At 48.4% G+C, this 21,622-nt stretch overlaps 1 protein-coding gene across 2 annotated transcripts in view; it reads right to left on the bottom strand.

Annotated features, from left to right (window-relative positions):
- Positions 1–21,622, bottom strand: part of PRKCB (protein kinase C beta) — a 295,939-nt gene that overhangs the window by 130,123 nt on the left and 144,194 nt on the right. For both annotated transcript variants that reach the window (XM_072942795.1, XM_072942793.1), the window contains exons 4-5: positions 8,477–8,588; positions 5,797–5,925 (exon numbers count right to left, since the gene is read on the bottom strand). In XM_072942795.1, the coding sequence (XP_072798896.1) occupies positions 5,797–5,925; positions 8,477–8,588 (241 nt within the window). The remainder of the gene's footprint in view (positions 1–5,796; positions 5,926–8,476; positions 8,589–21,622) is intronic.

Genomic DNA, 21,622 nt, shown 5'->3' with positions numbered 1-21,622 from the left:
TTCTCACACTGTAAACACCTAATCACTCCAGACTACTCCGCCTCCCACCTCACCCTCTGGCACAGCAGACCCAGGCCTTCCCTCTGCTCTTCTGGTCTTGTCCTGCCATCTTGGTTTTAGAAGGAAGCTACCCACGTGGAATAAATCCAGATGAAGGGTCCGCATTGGTTTCCTTGCACTCGTCCCCCCTCGTTAGAGTCCCCACGATGGGCAAAGCCTTCTGTATCTTGAAACAGTTTTTTTTATGCAACAAGAAGGGCTTCTGTGAGCTTTCAGCATCAGTTTCCCTTCTCTTAAGAATGTTTCTGAAACCTCTTTTGGAATCTAGTGTATAGGTGGACGTGGTTCCCTCCTTTGCCAATAGCCTGTCAAGACTTTACGTCTCGTTGATGTTCTTCTCTTGATGTGCGGGTGTCAGACCTTAGGAGGGATGCAGGTACCACAATCCTGGGAGTTCCTAAGTCTTTCTGGGAGCTGCTTCAGTCTAAGAAGGTTCCATACAGGGCAATACAATGACAAGAACCCTGACTGAGTATCCCAAAGAGAAACATCAAAAAAATTTGCCCCTTCTGTTTTTTTTTTTTAAGAACAGCCCCAATTTTCGTGAGATATAATTATGGGTGTGGTTAAGGATCTGCAGATGGCTGTACTGAAGACAGAAATGTAAATAACGGGATATTGGTTGCTCTGTTAATAGTGAGATGTTGAACCGAGTGGGGGTGTTTTATATATAAGCACATGGGCTTCCTAAAGCATTTTACAGCTTTGATCAAGGCTTCTGATTATCCTGCCTGCTCCGTCTGTCCTTATGTTTCCCTGTGGTTCCCCAAGTCCCACTGCTCTGTGTTGTTTCTACACTGTCCAGGGAACAAAGGTGGTCATGGCTCCAGCAGGTGGCTTCCAGTCCCAGTAACACTTGCTGTTGACCTCGAACCTGGTCCTTAGGATTTTCTGTGTGGCCTCCTTCCTTTAAGAATGATGGTGGGAACCGAATTACCTGCTGAACTTCGGTTCCTCACTCCAGAAAGTATTGGTCTGGGGATCATCTGTGAAGTCCTGGAATCTATCAGAATCCTCTAGTGGTACCTCCTTCATACATACAGACATCCACTGATTCCACGGATATTTAGTGATGCCCATCACACCAGGAATAGAGTAATGAGTCAAAACAGACACAGCCCTGCTCTCATGGAGCTTAAAACCCAGTGGGAGGCAGACCCTAACCAACCCAACATAAACCCACAACTGACGCAAGTTCAAGTTCAGGGTACCATGAATGTCTGCAATGAGGGGAGGTCCAGGGAAGCTTCCTTGGCTGAGAAAATGAGCTGAGATCTACAGGAAGGGGAAGGGTAAACTGCCGGAAAAAGACAAGGCAAACATTCCAGACCGAGGGAACAGAGTATGCAGGTGTCCTATGGTGGGTGACAGCCTGGAAAGGATGGAGGATTAAACGAAAAGCAGGGAGACAGAGAATGGATAATGAGATCGTCACGGTACACTGAGTCTGCCCTGAGGGCAACGAGACACCACTGATGAGTTTTTTAAAGAAAGAGAACGGATCGGATTTCCATTCTGAGCTTGACTTGCAAGACCATGGACAGCAGATCTAAAGCCTGGATTTCAGGAGCCAAAGGAGATGAGGACACCTTCAGATCTTTCAGAAGCACCTGTGGACTGGTGCCTCTGGGGATGGTGGGATTTCAAAGAGCAGGTGACATTCAGAGCAGAGAGCAAAGAATCCTAGGCTGCGGAGTGGCAAGTCTCAACGATGGATGTGCCTCTACAGTCTGGATGAAGTGGGGCAGCTCAACACCACAGGCCATATCTGATCTGTCTGGCCGATATCAAGAAGGAGGGCCTGGAGTCCCAACAATGAAACCGGAAGGATGCCCGGGAGATTGGAGGGATTCCCAGGTGACCAGACCCTCAGCCACACAGAAGCCATGGCGCCCAGGAGGTACCACCACCCTCCCACTTCTGATCCCAGTAGCCTGTAGCAAACACTGACTGCCTTAGTCAGCCCAGGCGCTGTCATAAAATACCATGGGCAGGTTGGCTTCAATAGCAGACGTTTATTTCCCACAGCTCGGGAGGCTGGGAGTCCAAGATCAAGGTGCAAGTCAGTTCAGTTCCTGGTGGGAGCCCTCATCCTGGCTTGCAGATGGCCGCCTTCTTGCTGTGCCCTTATATGGCCGTTAAAGCCACCAACCCCACTGTAAGAACCCCGCCTGTATGATTTCACACAACCCTAATTCTCTCCCAAAGGTCCCACCTCCAACCACCTTTTCACTGGGTTGGGGCTTCAACATATGAGTTTTATGAATTTGGGAGGGGACACAGTTCAGTCCCTATCAGTGTCTGACCCTGACAGGACAGCCCTCTTGGCTCTGGGCTGTAATGCGTGGTCCAGAACCCCAAGGCACTGGACTGAGGCTAGTCTTCAGTGGAGACCACACACTTCTCACTTCGTTTTTCCCTGCTCCGTCCTCACTCCTCATCTCTCATGAGCAGCCCCAATAAATCACTTGAACAAAAATCTCCATCTCGGCTCTATATTTAGAGAACTGCAGTCAAAGCATCCGTCCTTCTACCATCAGTCAATCAATGACACAGGGCCAGCTGCTGACCGTGCCTGGAGTGGCAAAGAGGCAATAGCGGGGCACACCGACCTGCAGTCGGGGTGCCCAGATGCTCAACCCTGCTCTGCATGTGACATCAGGCAAGCCGTCCAGCCTCACTGGGTCTGTTTCCCCGTCTGTATGTTGGTGATACAACCACCTCCACTGGATGGATGGATTCACCATCAAAGCACTTGGAAAACCACAAAGTGCTATTAATAACACTGGTAGCTATTCAAGGAGTGCTGTCGGAACCCTGAGTGCACTGATATTCTGTCCCTAACATTAAGGGAGCCCTAACTTTCCTTCCTTCCCCTTGCTATGGTTGAATTGCATCCCCCCAAAAGACACATTGAAGTCCTAACCCCAGCACTTGTAAATGTGACCTTGTTTGGAGGTAAGATCTTTGCAGATGTAATCAAATTATGATGGGGTCATAGGAGATCAGGGTGGCCCTAATCCAGTGACTGCTGTCCTTATAAGAAGAGGAAATTTCGACACAGAGACACACAGGGAAGAAGGCCATGTGATGATGGAGGCAGAGGTCCGATCTCTATGCATCTACAAGCCAAGGAGCACCACAGACTGATGTCGAGCACCAGAGACTACGAGAGAAGCATGGCACTGACTATCCGTCACAGCCCCCCTGATGGAACCGACCTTGCCAGCAGTTTGATTTCAGACTTTCAGCCTCCAGAACTGTGACAGAATAAATATCTGTTGCTCTAAGCCACCTACTTTGTGGTACTTTGTTACAGCAGCTCCAGGGAACACATATGTCCCCTATTTATGGGCGTGGACTGGGACTGCCTGAAAATCATCCACTTGTGATCAAGATATAACAGAGCCTCTCTGTATGATTAAGGGGGAAGACTGTGACCTTGAATTTGAAGAGAAGCTGTATCGCACCACAAGGAAACTAAGTCCCCAAGAAACGCACGTAAGAGGTAACCTAGCTAAATCACAAAGGGAATAAAAAAGGCGTGGGAGAATGGTGCATGCAGGGAACTAAATTGAAAAGTAACCTAGTATATCATACATACTAGCAGACCAGACCTCGGTGATGATGTGTGTGACTCTCCAGGCCTGTTTCCTGATAGGCAGAACCAAAACACTACTTGGCTCATCAGAGTTGCTGAAAAAATTTAAACAAGATATTGCCTATAAGTGCTTTGTAGCGTGACTGACATTAAAAAACTCCAGTGTTAGCTATTATTGTACGATGACGCTGATTACAAACGACGTGAGCTCTTGGAAACAAACCTCTGAACCTCAGCATCTTCATTCATTGAACAAGAATAATAGATATTTCACAAGGCTGTTGCCATGACTGAAAGAAGAAACATGGAAGTCTTTTCTATTTAATTGAAATAGAATTGACACAGAACATTGTGTAAGTTTAAGGTATAGTGCACTGATTTGATACATTTATATATTGCAATATGATTACCTCCCTGGCATTAGCTAACGCCCCTATCATATCACATAATTTACCACTTCTGTTTTGCGGTGGGAGCAATGGATGGGCTACAGGGCATTATGCTACAGTTTGGTTTTGAGCACTGTGCCTTGGATGGGTTCCCTAGTGACATACAAACCAGTGCAGTTCCCAGGAAGTAACAGTAGAGGGCAGCAGGGCCTCATCTTTGCCCCTCCAGTCTAGGAAGCTCAGAGGTCAGTGGGGAAACTCAGCTTCCCCTGGGCTTTAAATCTGGGGACCCTCAAAAGCATTCCTCTGAGAAGTCAGCCGTTTGCCTGGCTTTTAGAGGAAAAAGCAATTCAGTGGAATACACGTTCCTTAAGAGCTCACTGGGTGTTACAAACCTCGGTTTAAAACGGGGATTATATTTTACAGGGATATTTTCCAACTTTTATGTGGTGTAGGCTCAGCACTTAAGGCTTCTGAATATTCCGGGGCCTCAGAAACAGACCACTTTTTGCAAAATCAACCCCTTCTATGATCAGTTTCCTAAAATATCAAGTCATAAAACCTCGTTTAAATTACTAGTTATGACGTCTAAGAGGTTTGTCACAAGCCTTTGGGAGAGAAATCCTTCGAAGTGTTAGTCCCCCTCTGGTCCAGTTCAGTGTTGGATTTATCGCAGCTTTATGGATGAGCAGCTGCCAGTCTACTGCAGGCGGATTTCCATTTTGTTTGAGCTGCACGTGTTAGAGCCAAGCATTTCCTGAATGTTCCATTAGGAGTGACAGACACCAGGCTTCTCTCTGTCCCCCAGTCCCACTCACCTCTCCAGCTAGCTGCATTATCCCACTTAGTATTACGAAATATTTCAAAAGTGCAAGAGAACAGGTACTAGTGTAGCCACATCAGGTTTAAGAATGAAATACATCAAATACGTGGAAAGTCCCCAGGGATGCACACGGTACCTCTCTTCTCCATCCCAAGATGTAACACTCCCCCAAACTGGGTGTTTATCATCAAGACTCTATTTTCCCACTGGAAAATTTTGAGGAAGAACCAAGCATCCTTTCTCCAATATCTTAATAAAGGGAACAGAACTGCACACTCCAAAGATACTGAGCCAAAGAGTGGGAAGGGATGGGGAGTGGGGAGGGGGTGGGGAACCCAGAGGAAGCTGGAAGTCTTGGGGGGGGGGGAGTAAACCAATTTTATTGTCCATTGTTACGTTATAGAAAAATCTAGAAATAATATATCTGTAGAGAAGAAATAAATGACTCAAATAAGAGGGCAACAGAAATAATTTAAATTTGAGTATTTTCCAGGATATTAGGATGAAAACCATTTCAAAGCACACGTGTCTGGCTTCAGAGTAGTTTTTGTTCACTGGCCAAAGCCTGCTGTAAAATTAAGGTGTTCAGAATCTTGTCTGCTCTACTTGCTCTCGACAGAACCTTCGAGGTCTTTGAGAAAAGCAACGTACTCTCCTGGCGCCCCATCTCTGAGCTCCAGGGCACGGGCGGTGCTGAGAGCGGAGCTCTGCGGGGGGGGGGGGGGGGGCGCGGTTTCTAAGGATGCCTGCTACAGGGAAGGGCTGTAACGGGGTGCGGGGAGGAAGGCAGGAAGGCAGCGTCACCGCACCTCCCGCCCCGCCCGCTGCGCGGTGCGTCCCTCCCCCAGCCTCCCCTCCGTCAGCGTTCCGGTCCGGCCAGGTTGGGACCAGCGGGCCGGCGCAGGAGCCCCAGCGCCACCTACCGACGACGATGAGGACCTCCCTCTCGATGTGGGCCTGGATGTAGATGCGGCCGCGGCGCTCCGTGTGGTCCGTGCCGCAGAGGCTGGGGACGTTCATCACGCAGCGCTTGTGCACGTTCATCATGCAGGCTGCGGGGGCACAGGGAGGGGTCACGGCTCAGGCTGGCCCACACTGGTCCCTTCCTGTCCCCCTCCTTCCCTCCGAGGCTGGCGGGGACCAGCCCGCCCTGGCCAGACCTCATCAGAAGGGCTTCTCCAACTCTCCTCCCAGCCCCCCACCCCCCCACCCCACCCCAGTCCCTGATGGAGGTGAAACGTGTCCGTTCTCCCCGATGGCTAAGGCACCCCGCACACCCCCAACATGTCTAAAGCCAGAGTCACCAACTTCAATGCCATGGGCGGCACGTAACAGGGAAGCTTTGAGCGCAGCGGGACTCCACCAATGGGAGAACACAGCAGCCCCCACTCAGGCGCAGGACGCCGAGATTTTCCCACTTTTCAAGATAAGCAGGAATCCTGATTTGTATGTGACATCGCCCAATTCTTAAATACTGACAGGCTAACAGGTTGGGTTCCCTGGAAAGAGTCTGAGAAGGGGAGTTGGGAGCTGGCTGTGAGGGGAGCTCCCGTCCTCAGATGACCTTTCAGAGTTGTCCCAAATTGACACACCTGGTCCCAGGCCTTTGCTCCCCTGCATCTGCCCATCTTTGGCCATGAACTACCCCCTTGGGAGGGACATCATCTTGGGATCCGGGCAGAGCAACAGAGTATCGACCATAACTAATTGCGAGAGAATTTAGACCCAGGGTGGGAGGAATGAAATGTGTCTGCACACTGAATCTCTCTCCTGTGTGATACGATAAATACATGCCCCCTTCCCACATTCCATAGGGTATTGGTGCTTCTTTCAATGTGGGGTTGGTTTTCCCTAAGTCTTCTGGAACCAAAGCTGCTTCAGGAAGGTGAACCAGGAATCCAGTGTTCTCTAGGGGGACCCTCATTCCAGTCTGAGAAGCCAGGAGGAGAGGCTGGGTCACCCCAGGGGGCCTGCATTTCAGGGGATGCCACAGGAGCTGAGGGCATGGCATCCCCAGGGGGCAGGGGGTAGGTACCGAGGACACCCCTTCTCGGCCCGCCCAAGCTCCAGGGGGCAGCAGACAAATTACAAAACTGGAAATGAGTTGTGGGGAGAGGATGGTGGGGAGGAAGGGAGAGCCCCCTGGAAACCGAACGCCTGTGTCAGGGCCCTGTGTCAGGGCAAGCTCCCTCCCACCATGTGCTTGAGGCACATTCTGGGGCCCCGCGTGCTTATAGGAATCAGTGTCCTACAGGCAGGAGGCATCGGCATCACTGGCTCTCCCTGCCTCTGCCATGTGTCTATTTGGGAGCCCTCGCTCGCCACGTGTGTCTCTGTAGCTCTTGCCCTGTGGCTATTTGTCTCCTGGTACCTACATGGATGTATGTCTCTTTCCTGGTCTCTGATCCTCTGCTTCAGGGTGTGCCTCCCAGCATCAATGAGTTTCACACTCAGCACCTGTATCACGTCTCTGTCTCCATCTGTCCCTGTCGCTCCGTGTCTGTTTCTGTCTGTCTCTGCTCTCCCTCCATCTCTGTATCTCTGCCTGTGTGAGTGCATCTCTCTATGTGTCACTTCCAGTCATTCTGCCTGGCCATCTGTCTGTCTGTCCTTCCCTCTGCTCGAGTCTCTCTCTAGCTGAGTCCCTCGGTAGCTTCGCCCACGGCCCCCCACACCTGGGCACATGTGTCGCCCGCCCCTCCATCCGCCTCTGTCTGTACTAGTGTGTTTCTCCCTCGCGCTCCTTTCCACCTCATCCACACCCACACTCCTCTGTCACTCTCTGCCCCTGGGAGTTTCTCCCTCTGTCCTCTGGGCCCTGTGACAGGGACAGTCTGGCCTCATGACTGCTCAGCCTGTGGCAGGTCAACAGGCCTCTGGGAGCCACCAGCACATGGAGCCCCCATCCCTTTGCAGCTGCAGCTCTCACCACCTGCTCATGGGCCATTCAGCCTTTCACTGCATAGAGAGAAGTCCTGCCCCCCACCTGTCTTGTCCCACCCCAGCCTGGCCAGAGAATCACTCTCTTCCCCCTTCTAGCATAAACCTGAAGGGTGCTGAAGGCAGGCTCTGCAAAGAATTGCATCAGCCCCACGTCAGTGTTAGAAACGGCTGTGCGCTCAGCTGCAGGGATGGCCCTGATTTGTCCGTGCCTGCCTTTGTCCTCACCCGTGGACTGTCCCCTCCCACACTGACTGTGAACCTTGCCATGAGTCTTGCTTTGATCAATGGACTTGCCCTCTTAAAGCAGTTGGGACCTCCCGTGTGAGCAGGCCATGGCTAGCCTGCTCAGGATGAAAGACACACGGCCTTGTCATCCCCACTGCCCAGGTGACAGTCAGCCATCCTTCCAGACATGCAGGTGAGGCCCTGTAGGACCAGACAGCTCCCCCACCAACCCGCTACCCTACCACACAGGCATGAGTCAGCCCAGCCTAGACCCAAAGGATAGCCTTGCAGAATCATGAGCTAAATAAATTATTATTCAGCAACAGACAAGGGGTACCCTGGCCCACCCAGGATTTGGGAGAATGTGCTGCAGGCTTGGGTTCCACAAGGAAGCAACCCTGTCCACAGAGGCTGCCAGAGAGCAATGGTACTCACTGTCACACTTCATCCCCTGGTGGATGAGTCCATACAGCAGTGACCCACAGTGGTCACAAAACGTTGGGCTGGAGTATGTGTGGATCTTGAACTTGTGTTTGCTCCGGGGGTCCTAAGGTCAAAAGAAACAAACAAGAGGTAGCGTCAGTGGGGCATGCCAAGGTTTCATGCTGCACTAGGCATCACTGGAGAACTCCACGAGAACTGAGCTTGACCCCCAGCATTCATCACACCTGTCGGGGTCGCCGTCAGAGCTCTGTGCCCAGACATGGTGCTTGATAAATAATCATTGAGTGAATGAATGAATGAGTGAACGAATGAATGAATGAATAAGACAGCTGATGGCTCCCCTTCCAGCCCCAACACATTCACTGTGCCTGCAAGTCCTCCATCTGGGAACCCAACCTACTGACTCCTGCCCGCAGCAAGGACTCCAGAGGGCCAAGCAAAATACCAGACACATCAGTTACACAGGGCCCCTTGCTCCTGTTCCTCCCTCCTTTGTCCTCCAGGCAACTTCTGGAGGGATCCAAAACCCAGGTATCAGCATGAAACCTCCCACTTAGAGGTCATTTGTTAGTAGCTCATCATCTACAGGATAGAGTTCAAGGTCCAGCGAAGAGTCTGCAGGTTGCGGCACAGACTACTGGTTTTCCACCACCACCTATTCTTCTTCTTAATAACAGAGCCCTGGAGTTGTAGCAGAGAGCCTGGCTGCCCAACTAGAAACCACATTTCCCAGCCTCCCTTGCAGTTTGCTGTATCCATGTGCTTGAGTTCTGGCCAAAGGGATGTGTGTGTCTCAGTCATTCCTTTAAAAGGAAGGTGCACAGCCTCTCTGGCCCCTTTAGCCCTGCCCACCGGCTGGAAGATGGTGAGAAGCAGAAATGACCACCTTGGACCCCAACTTGGAGCCATGTGCTGAAGGATTAAATCACCCTCCCAGCCCTAGACTTTGCCCTTTTGGACAGACATCTGAGAGAAAATCTACCTTCTATCTTATTCAAGTCATTACGTTTGGGGGCTAATTGTTACAGCAGCTTACACGGTTCCCTAGCTAACTAAAGTGCCCTTCGTAACTGTAGAGCGGTGGTTAAAGGTACAGATTTTGCAGCATAAACTGCCTGCGTGCTTCTTTGCTGTATGACTTTGGACAAGTTATTTAATTTCTTTGTGCTTCACTCTCCTTGTCTGTAAGATAGAGATAATGATAGTGTTATAAGTTTATAGGACCACTGGGAAGAACAAATGAATTAACCTATGTAGAGGTATTAGGACCACTTGGCACACGGCAAACAGTATAAGCTCTTGCATTATTATTACAACATCCCCCATGTGATCCCAAATATGCCCCCAAACACATACTAGGCTTTTAGGACACAGGACTTGTTCGTACTCCCAAATATGCCACACCCCTCATGACTCTGGCTCTGCGCATATCTTTCTCCTTCAAGAGATGCTTTCACTAAAAAAATTCCTTCTTCTCTCCCCCAACCCAGCCTGAAATTTGCTTTCTCTGTGAAAGAGTATATTGCAGAAGTTAAAAACAAGGGCCTTGAGTCTCAACCCAGGGCTGATCTGACATCCTCACCTTTGTGATACCCACCTCTTCCTTAATCCATTCATTCATTCATTCATTCATTCATCCATTCACATTTATTAATTGAGGCAGGTGCCTTTTCAAAATATATTCTAGTAACAGAGACAGAAAATGGACAAGTAAGAAAATAAACAGAAATTATTTTATGTGCAATTAAAGTGATGAGTGTTTCTCCCTTAGGAAACTGTTATTTTCAAAAATTTAAAAATAATCCTTACACCTACTAGAATGGCTAACATCTTAGAAAATTGATACTGGCAATACCAAGGGCTGGTGAGGAGAGAACACAGCTGGAACTCATACAATGCTAGGGGGAGGGCAAAATGATAGAGCCAATTTGGAAATCCATGTGGCTGTTTCCTATATAGGTAAACATACCCATATCAGCTATGACCCAGTAGTCTCACTCTTGGGTGTGAAATGAATGTATGTATCTATCAAAAAAAAAAAACAAACCCGAACGTTTACAGCCATGTTACTTGATAATAGCCAAAGTCTGGGAACAACCAAAGCATTCAACATTCAACCTGTGAATGGATAAACAAAGTGTGGCACTTCCACACAATGGAATACTTCTCAGCAGTAGGAAGGAATGAACTTCTGCCAGTAGTTCGTGCATCTCAAAAGCACTAGGCTTAGGAGAAAGATGTCAGACAGGTGCCTTTTGACTCCATTTCAATAAAAGGCTATATGCTGTATGATTCCATTTAAATGACATTCTAGAAAAGGCAAGACTATGGGGACAGAAAAAAGATAGGTGGTTAAGAAGGGTTGGAGTTGGAAGGGGACTGATGACAAAGGAACAGCACATGGGAACTTTTGAGGGGTGACTGGCATGTTCTGTATATCAACCATGGTGAATTTTACTTTATGTTAAAAAAAAGTGAATTTTGTTGCATGAAAACTCTATCTCAATTAGCCTCCCTAAAAATCCTCCTTCAATGAAGACTTTTGTTGGCCTGCATCCTTTTATTGGGCTACAAAGCTGCTTTTGTGAGATTCCAAGCCTCTGTGCTCAGGCAGATAGAGTTGGCCCTTGCACAGCTCTGGGCTAACTTTGAGAGGCTAGGTCTGCCCTGTCCTGGCTGTGGGACCCTGCAGGGCTCCCAGGATGCAGAAGGACCCCATAACCACCTCCCCTGCTCGAGAATTGAGGTGTTACCCCAGTGACAACAGCAGGTGCTGGAAATCACAAAACAAAAACTTAAGACTCCCAGTTGATGGCTTAACCAACCATGTTTCCATCTTTCGGCAACAAGACTAAGGAATACTTCCGGTTCCTAGAAAGAGTCCTGGTACTCGGTGCCATAAAACGCTTCCCCTGTGCCCGCCCTTTGAGAATTCACCTTAAAGTTGAGAAATTAGTGCCTCAAATCCACCTTAAAAAACCCCCACCTGTTCATGACTAGTATTGGCCTGTAGGGGGAGCTCACGGCTTCTCTCATTCCCCTACCTAGTCTCCAAGAAGGAGGAGAGCCAATTGGGTGGGTCAGTTTCCAAGACACTGATTGGCCCAGCCTCGGTGGGCGGAGCCTGCACATGCTTTAAAAGCCGTACCTGCCATCTTTCTCTCTCGCTCATGTCTCCCAGGAGGCTGCTGGGTCCAGGTACCATGATCTTGTCCTAAGAAGGTTGGGCATGAGTGGCCTGGGTCAACTCCACTCCAAGCCCTGGGGTTAAGTTCTCTCTCTCCTCTTGGTTCTTGTATTCCCTCTGAGTTCCCTGATAAGCTGACCTTAAAGGAGCCATGAATTCGTTTTCAGCAGGTTTTTAATTTCCTCAGGTCTACCTAGGTAGAGGAGTCTCTGAGGGCCTCCTGAGCTCTACTTTGAGATTTGAGGCAAAACTCCAACTAACAATGAAGTAACCCTTTGCTGGCTGTGCACTTTCTTCCATGCATATATCTCAGCAGGGAATCCCAGCGAGAAGGAGTCAACCATTTCTGACCAGATATTATCATCAAGAACCTTCTCCATCTCAGCATCAGCAGATGCCAAGTGGCACAAAGAAGGGAAGGAAAAAGAAAACATCCTCGACTGGCAGCGGCCCACATGCCAAGTGACAGCCACGTGGAAGGTGTTACTCACTCCCATTGCAGTGATGATGAACCAGACCCAGATGAGGGAGCAGGACCTTCTCCCAGGTCAACCAGCTGGCTCCCCGCAGAGCTGGGCCTCACTGGGGTCTGCCTGGCTCCAGAGATGGGATGCACCAGGTTACACTCTCTTTTCTCCTCAAGCCCCAACTTCATTGATGCCTCATCATTCAGGTCCAGCTAAAGCATCACTTCCTTCCTGCTTTCCTTTGTTCATTCACCCAGGAAGTGTTTCCTGAGAGCCAGGTTCTTCCTAAGCACTGGGGATTCAACTGTGAGGAAGAGAGACAGAAGGCCTGCTCTCATGGAACTTACGCTTTAATGGTGGAGAGGAACTAAAAAGAAATAATTTCCATGCCCTACCCCCCAGCATCTTCCCCAGCTTAGCATTTAAAGCACTGGGTTGTAATCGCATGTTTAATTGCATCTCTCTCACACTTAGCTGCAAGCAACATGGGGGAATTTTGCCCACCATGGCATCCCAGGGCATATACTGTACCTGGCATACGGAAGATGCTCGATAAATATTCCATGAGTCAGAGTTAACATTTATTGGGCGTTTACTCAGGCCAGGAGCTCATGGAGTTACCAGGCATTAGCTCATTGAATCCTCATAACACTGTATGAAGAATGTACTATGTACTGCCCCCTACTTTACAGATGAGGAAATCGAGGCATGCAGAGATGCAGTGACTTGCCCAGGGCTCCCCAGCCTTGGCACCACAGCATGTGGCACGGTGGTCAGTTAGTTGTGATGGAGGTCGTGGGGTTGCAATCACCACCACCATGCACAGAGCACCCCCGTCAGGCTACAGAGATGCAAGGGCAAGAGAGTGGGAACACCTGAGTGTCACCTGGCAGCCTCCCTGCTCCTCAGCCTTCCCAGAGGGTCTCCCACCTGACAGGGGATTACAGATGAGGACACTTTTCATCCCACACAAATATGGCACCAGCCAGTGTCCAGTCCCTTGGAGCTCCCCATCCCCACCCCCAAACCGGAGTCTTCCCTGTGAACGCCCACCCACCCAGGACCAAAGGACAAGCAGATCCCAGCTCAGCATCTTCAATTCATCACCTGACTCCAGGCACAAGCAGCTAAGGAGGAAGGAAGCACAGATCAGAAATCAAAAAAAAAAAAAAACTTTAAACCTCTAAACCAAAACCTAAAATAGCCTCTTTCAGTCTGAATGGGCCATGTGGCTTTGTGCACAGGTGGGCTGAAATCTGCCTGGGCCGAGGCAAAGCTACAGGAATAAGGAAGCTGAGTTGAAACACAAAGGCCAAGAAAGCACAGGCCAACAGTGTCAGTCAGAGGAGGACATCACAGAAGCCTGTAAATTCAGACTGTATTGTCCCCGGACCTTTGCAGGCCACAAAATATACCCCGAAGGTACATTTCCTAGGAGGTAGACAGGCAAGGCCAACCTGAAGATCCCAGTTGGAAATACTGTCAGAACACAAAGAAGTTGACAAACATGGGCTCTGGTGTTAACTGTGTGGCCTCAGGCAAGTGCCTTAACCACTCTGAGTCTCTGGTTCCTTGCCCCATAAAAATGGAGATAAAAACAGTATCCACCTTATGGACTGGCTATGATGATTAAAGCTCCCAGCACAGTGCCCTGCACACAGGAAGTACAAGCTCTTGATTTTAGTAATCCAAACAGAAAAAAGGATCATGGTAACACTTTCTCAAACTTCAGTCTTGAGTCGTTCTAATTTTGCATGTGTCCATACTAATCTGTAATATTACTTACTTGGAGCTTTTCTTTAACTCAGCATGCCATTTCTGCCTAAACCTATTTAAAAAGACAACTCAGTAAGCGTGTGAACTCGTGGGATAGATGGGCAAATTATGTTTTTTTCTAATACACTTTAAAAATGAAATTTTAAGATGCTCATCCCAGCGGTCTCCACTGGCAAGCTGTGGAAACACATACACATTTACCTGGCGAGTGAGCCAATTGGTTTTACCCCATGGGGACAATTGGACACTGTCTATCAAAATTCCAAATGCTTCTCCACTTTTGACCCAGCTGTCCCACTCCAGGAATTGATCCTGGAGTTAAACCCACATACAAGGGAAATAATATATGTACATGGTTGTTCACTGCAGCATTATTTATAATAACAAAAGATTTTAAATGAGCCAAGTATCATAGGTCGGGAGATGCTTAAATAAATCATAGTGCAGCTACACAATGGACTACTTTCTCAGGTATAAAGACCAAGAGTTCTCTGCACCACTATGGAAAAATCTTAAGATTATATTTTTAAGTGAAAACAAAAAAGAAAAAGAAAAACCCAAGGTGCAGAAGAGCATATGGTGCATACTACCTTTTGGGCAAGAAAGTGAGGCGGGGTAAGAAAGACTGTTCTAAATTACTCGTACCTGCATAAACAAATGCCAGAAGGAGACACGGGAAGGGAAGCTAATAAAAGTGTTTCTCTATAAAGGCAGGAGGAGAAAGAGTGGATGGGGAGTACGACTTCTCCATATACACCTTTGTAGAGTTTGGATGAAAGCAGAATATTTTAGTGTCAATCTGGGTACCTGAAAATCTCACAGCACCTACCACCATGCCAGGTAACACAACAGAACCACCATGCTCCAAACTGCAAAGAGAATGCCAAAAATTCCCAAGACAAAGAGGCAGGGAAGACTTCACTGGGACTGTGTGGACTGAGATTTTTGTGAACATGAAATGAGTAGAATGTTAGAAGCTGTAATTACACACACGCTGCAGTTATAAGGCGGACACTATAATTTGGTGAAGATCTTTCATTTTGTTCCTGGAGAATAGAGTGCATAGAACTGTAACACTGTGTAAATGTTCGTGGGCCTGGGGGACGGTCTGATACACCATGTCCTCTGCTACCACACTCCCGCCCCCCTGAGCAAATAAGTAATTGTTCCATTTAAGTACAAGCTTCTGTTGTGTCAACTTTGGTAGGATTTTAAATATGATTTGCTGGGTTATGGTCTGCAGCAGAGTCAGTGTCAACATTAAGGGTTAATTAATAGCCACGTTCAAACTTAATGACCAGCTCTCACAGCTATGAGCTTTTGGACTCTGGGGCAAAGTATTTAACCCTTTAAGTTTTTCATTTCTTCATCTAAAAATGGGCTAATAATAATGTCTAATTGCTAAGCTGATGGGAGAGTTCCATGAGTTATTGTAGGAAAACTGCCTCAAAGTCACTGGTGGAAATAAATAAAATGTTCACCGTTACCATTCATTTTCTGTCCGTATCTTTTATCCATGTTTAAATTGAAGTCCATTTCTTTCTAAATAATTTGTAACAAGTTTTCTTTATAATTATTAAGATTATTAACCACTCCACTATGATGTCTACATTTTCCCAGTTTTTCATTTGCATTTTAATTTTTTTGTTTTTGCTTTTTGGGGGGGGGTAATTAGATTTATTTATTTGTTTGTTTGTTTGTTTATTTATTGTTATTTTTTTATTTGACAGATGTAATGAGGATCAAACCCATGACCTTGTGCATGCTAGGCATCCACTCTACCACTGAGCCATACCCTCCCCATGCCTGCATTTTAATTTTGATGATGTTTTTTTCTTTCAATATATAACACTGCAAGTGTGCGCATGTGTGTGTGTGTGTGTGTGTTTAAATAAAGTGCAGTTTCTCCCTTTTCCTTTATGGTCTTTGTTGATATATTTAGAAAGTCCTTCCCAGTATTTTCTTCATCCTCTTACAGTCTCACTTTCTACGTTGAAATCATTATTTCCCTTGAAATTCACTTTAACAGGAGCTTCCTGAAGAAAGCCCTGTATTTTTTCTTCATGTTTAGCAAGTTGTCATCACAAATGTATGGAATGAATCTTCTCGTGCTGATGTGAAATGCCTCTTTTATCATGCCCTCATTTCTCTTGTATCCTTTGTCCATTTTTCAGTTTCCTCTTCTGCTCCAGTGGTCTCTCTATTCCTGCCTCAGCACATACTGTTTTCATGTATCATAGGTTTAGAACGTCTTAGTACCTAAAAACACGCACTGTATTCCCCCCCACCCTGACCACCACGTTAGCATCCGCTTTCAACATTTTCTTGGTTGTTCTCACCCACGTATTCTTCCAGCTTGTACTGGAAATGCCCATCTCTGTCAATCCTACTTATCGTCCCTTCTAGAAAAACTCCCATCTACAGCAACAGCTCAGTGAGCCATAGAGCATCTGACCTCATGCTTCCAGCCAGTGCGAATGGACCAAGGTCTGACCAGTGACATGCAACCGATGAAGGAAGACCTGGGCCAATCAGAATTCAGAACAAGGAACTGTGCCATGTTGGGGGCTGATGCTCACTTATGGGATGGGGGTGGAGGTGATGTAGGTAGGGGAGCAAGAAGGAGAATGAGAGAGAGAGAAGGAGCGGGAGAGAGAGGGAGAAGGAATTTACATGTAATTTGAACCTTCCTTTATGTGCTTCCAGAAAAGTTTCTTTTCCCCCTAAACTCTTCTTAGTTGCCAGTCTCAAGTTAAGCTAGTCTTCTCCTTTCCAGGATTTGTATGTTATTTCAACCAGTGATCTCAATTCATTAGCTCAGCCAGCGGTTTGTAGCCTGGTTATGCCATCCTCCAGGGCATACATGCAAATCTCCTGCAGAGAAGTATTTATTTCCAGGCCTCCGGGTGAGACTCACAAGCAGTGGGGAGCCCCGACTTTCAGGGGACGGTGTGTCCCTCAGATTGATACAGAACACTGATGAGTTTGGAACTGTGACACTGAGCCAGCTCTCCTGACGTCAGCCCTGGGCTAGAGCTGACCCTGGCCACCCACTTCGGGTGGTGGGTACACTCTGCAAGTCCTAATTGTCCCCATCCAGCCCACTTGCGACTGGCTGGTCCCTGCAGACACCCGAGGTTGTAACTCCTGCCAGATCGCAACTCCAGTTAGAATAACCAACCGCCTGAGGGAGGATGACCAAGGGAGACCACGTGGAACAGCAGTGCGTCCCTTCTCTGAGCCTCGGAAAGACGTGCAGACCCACCCCTAGGCAGGCAGAACCTGTCTTCCTCCTCCTGGAAGGCTGCCAGCGTGGACAAGGCAGCCCCAACTCTAAGTGACTTCAAGGCATCAGGCATTGGACCTGCAGGTTCAGCTCTGATTTGGTGCCTGAGTTAGCAGGGGATGAGAAGCCACATCTCTTCCAGCAGGTGCCGTCTGGACCTGGTCAGGTGACCCTCAACCCCGGGACAGGGCGCAGCTCATCATGAAGAAGAGGGTTAGTTGGGTGTCCAAGTTGGGCTGCCTGGATCAAAGTGGCTCCACCACTCACTAGCTATGTCTTTTGGCCATGCTGCTTAAACTCTCCACACTTGTTTCCTTGTCTGTAAATTAGGGACAATAATGGTATTTATTTCCTGGGATTGTTATACGGAGTGAATTACTTAAAACCTTTAACAGTTGCCAACACAAAGGAGCCACTCAATAAATATCAGCTAACATCACTAGTAATAGGGCATCCCCATGTCTTCCCAGTTGTAACTTTTCCTAATAAACCCCATTTATGTCCCCACCTCTTGAACTTTAGCCTTGATTTCTGGCACCAGTTCCCTCCACAAAGGCAATCAGCAATTCATTGATTTAATCTGCTTATTCAGCAAATATTTGTTGAGTGCCTTGCGTGCGTCTGGTGCTGGAAGAGCGACATCAGACACGAGGTCTGCCCTCTTGGGCTGCCAGCCTAGCTGGGAGGAGACAGTAAAAAAAAGGCACAAAAAACATACACTTCCGACTGCTGTGGAGGAACAGCTCACGGTGCCTGGAGTTTGCAGTGAGGGATTCCACTGTCAGAGAGGTCTGGGAGGCTTCCCTGAGGAAGTGAAGCTCGACCTAAGATCCGAAGGATGAAGGCTGTACCCTGGACCGCGTGGGCACCTGGCTGGGGCTCTGTGCCCCCGGGGGAAAACTATATTCAGCTGCATAGCATCCTGCTTCAACCCAGGGAGACCAAGCCGACGCCACCCCACTGCCTGGCTCCAAGCTCTGCCTCGGCCCCCATTCTCGGTCCTCGGCTCAAACCCCTCAGCCGTGGGACCCCAGCCCTGCTGAGGGAAACTGAGCAGAGAGCTCCCGAGTCAGACTCTAAAGGCAGATGGTCCAAATTCAGTGCCAGCTCTGTTACTTCGCAGCCATGCAGCCTTGAGCAAGTTCCCGAAGCTATATGAGCCTTGATTTTCTCACCTGTAAAATGGGGAGAAGCTACAGCAGGTTAGTCAGCACTGTAAGACCGGGTTGCTTAGGCTGAATCCCAAACTCAACAACTTCCTGTGCAAGGTTGGGCAGCTCTCCTAACCTCTTTGTGTTTCCATCTCCTTATTTTTAAAGTGGAAACAGTAATAACAGCACTAAACCCTCACAGGATTATGTGAATTTAACGAGTTAATCTTTGTAAAGATCTCAGCACGGTGCCTGGCACTCAGCAAACACTCTGTAAGTGTGTGTGGAATAGAATGCTTAAATAAGTGCTTCTGCTTTCTAGGTTTGTGAGGGTTCGTGAAATTGTGATTACATCGTGCTGAGCACGGTGACTGGCAGGGAGTATGCACTTAACTAATATTAGCTTAAAATAAAACCTCCATCAATGTCCTTGGGCAGGTCACCTCCATGCTCTGATCTCAGTTCCCCCTTCAGAAAACAAAAGGGTTAAGCTGGGTATTCCCCAGGGGCCCTTTGAGTTCTGACACCTTCTGTCATCCCCCTAAGCTGCTCACTGGGCACTGCCCTGCCTCTTCCTGTGGACGCCACCCTGAGAAATCACTGCTCAGAGTGTACCGTAGCTTTTCAGGGAGCAGACACACTGCAACAGATGACACCCTTGCGTTATAAATAAATCCTCCATCAGCCACAAAACATGCACACCCATCCTCTCCCCTCGCCACCCCTCCTCCCCCAACAGGGCCATCAGCCAACAGAGGGAGGAGCACCCCTCTCTTCCTGCTGTGTGTGAGTCGCCCAAACGCAGGACCAGGTCACGGGGGTGACTCAACTTGCAGAGACGCTGTCAGCTTGATTTCTGGACACAGAGCACCGTGTCCAGCTTCCTGACAGCTCCCTCTGCCACAGAAGCCCTCGGCACACCCAAGCCTGCCTCTCAGAAAAGCAGAGAGCGCCCTGATGTACAAGGACATGCAGGGCACTGCTGAAGGGAGTGCCGGCCAGGCCGCCAGCAGCACCTGGGACCCTGGACGCCACAAGCCCACATAGGTTCCAATCCTAATGACCCTAACTCTGAGTACTCGAAACAAGGATCCTAAACCATTAGGTCCACAGAGACAAGGACCCTGACTGAGGAAGACAAGTCCTGTGCATGCTGACCTGTCACCCCGTCACCAGGAACATCCCTGGGGCACCACTCCGCTCAGCAAACAAACGGAAGAGCACTTGTGTGCCATGCTCCATCCAAGGTGGGGACCCTGACCCCATGACCTTCAGGGACTTCCAGATTCCAATGCAGGCTAATAATATATACAGGCACTGTTCTAAGAGCTTTACACAGAGTTCACTCATTTGACCTTCACTGACTACATGCAATAGGTTTATTATCCCCATTCTATAGGGGAGAAAACCAAGGCACAGAGGAGTTAAGCAACCTGGTCAAGGTCACTTAGCTAGTAACTTGGACCTAGAATCTAGGCTCTTTGGCACCATGTAAATAAATGTCAAGTGGCCCCTGTGATGTGTGACAGCAAGAAGAGGTATGTGGGGCTTTGACCTGGTCAGGGACATCAGGGAGGGCTTCCCTGAGGAGGTGAGCTGTGGCCTAGAGGATGAGTAAGTCAACCAGGGTTCTTAAATCTCGATGCACAGTAAACTCAGCTGGGAGCCTTTAAATCAACAGAGATCTGACTTCATTTGTCTGCCATGGGCCCGGGCACCAGGATTCTAATATAAAGCTCCACAAATGATTTAGATAAGCAACCCAGACTGAGACTCACTGAACTCAAGGGGCAAAAGAGACAGGAGTAGCTGGCAGAAGGAAGAGCAAGTGCAAATGCCCAGTGGTGGCAGAGCTTCTGGGGAGGACAAGAGACTGAAAGAAGGAAGCTCAGGGGGTGAGCAGGGAGGGGTCAGGAAGAGGCTGGAGGGACGAATGGGGCCATAGCATGCGGGGCCTCATGAGTAGGGCGACCAGATCACTTATCTTCCAAAGGGGACTCTCGCGAGAATAGCAGGAATGGCAGGGGGCACGAGTCCTTCGGGGCTACAGAGCAGCAGAATAACCGGGTCTGTTTGTGGGTTGACAGAGGAGGGTGCAGGGTGGCCCTGCTTATCAGCTACATCAGAGAATCAACATTGTCTCAAAAACAGCGGGAAGCCACTGCCGTGTTTTCCTCAAGGACAATGACAAGATCACATCTGGTTTTGGAAAGATGACTCCACAGCAAGAGGGAAATGACAGGCTGATGAGACAGAGAGGAACGAGGGAACCAGGACAAGAGGCTACTGGTCCAGGGTCTGTGGGCTCGGGGAGAAGTGGGTGGCAGAATATTGTGGTAGGGAAAGGCCAAGTTCAAATCCTAGTTCAGTTCATTCCCCAGCACCTCCACTAAAAATAAATAATAAAACATAATTACCTCCCCCCACCAAAAATAATAATAATGATACAAACCCCTAGTTCAAATCTGCTTACTCATCATGTGACCTGACAAGTCAGATGACTTCTTTGCCTGTTTTCTCCTCTATAAAATGGGTGTAAAATGGGTGTAAAAGGAGCATCTTTCTCATGGGGTGAGGACTCAATGAATCAGTGTCCGCAGAGCACTTAGAACCTGGCATCTGAGAGGCGCTAGCACAGGCACACATCGTTTGCACTTTGAAGAGACTGAGCTTCTTAGAAATTCAAGGTTTGTGGCAACCCTGCAACCAGTAAGTCTACCAGTGCCATTTTTTCAACATCTTCTCACTTCCTGTCTCTGTGTCACATTTGGTAATTCCCGCAATCTTTCAATTCCTCCACCAGCAAAAAGATTGTGACTCATTGAAGGTTCACATGATAGGTAGCATTTTTCCGCAGTAAAGTATTTTTAAACGAAGGGATGTACATGGCCTTTTTAGACATAATGCTATTGCCTCCTTAGCAAACTACAGTCAAGTGCAAACATAACTTTTATATTCAGTGGGAAATCAAAAAATGTGTGTAATATTTGATAATTGCTGTGGTCTGGAACCCAACCCGCCGTGTCTCCACGATATGCTTGTAAATGTTATCATTATTAACAAAAGCAGTTGGCAGTGGAGAGAATATGAGGGTAGGGAAAGTCTGGGAACACAGAAGAAGGCCCAAAGAATTGATCAGTGCTCAGGTGAATTTTGGAGATTCACAGTTAGGGGGTAAAGAGGCTCAAAGAGACACAGTTGCCCAAGGAAGGGCTGAGATGCAGAATTAAGGAGCAGAGCCAGTGGGAATGTAGTTTGGTGCAGACATTA

This window comes from Vicugna pacos, chromosome 18 (genome assembly GCF_048564905.1).
Source record: "Vicugna pacos chromosome 18, VicPac4, whole genome shotgun sequence".
NCBI classification, from domain to species: Eukaryota; Metazoa; Chordata; class Mammalia; order Artiodactyla; family Camelidae; genus Vicugna; species Vicugna pacos.
The sequence above is the reverse complement of the archived record's forward strand: the minus strand, read 5'-3'. Positions and strand labels throughout refer to the sequence as shown.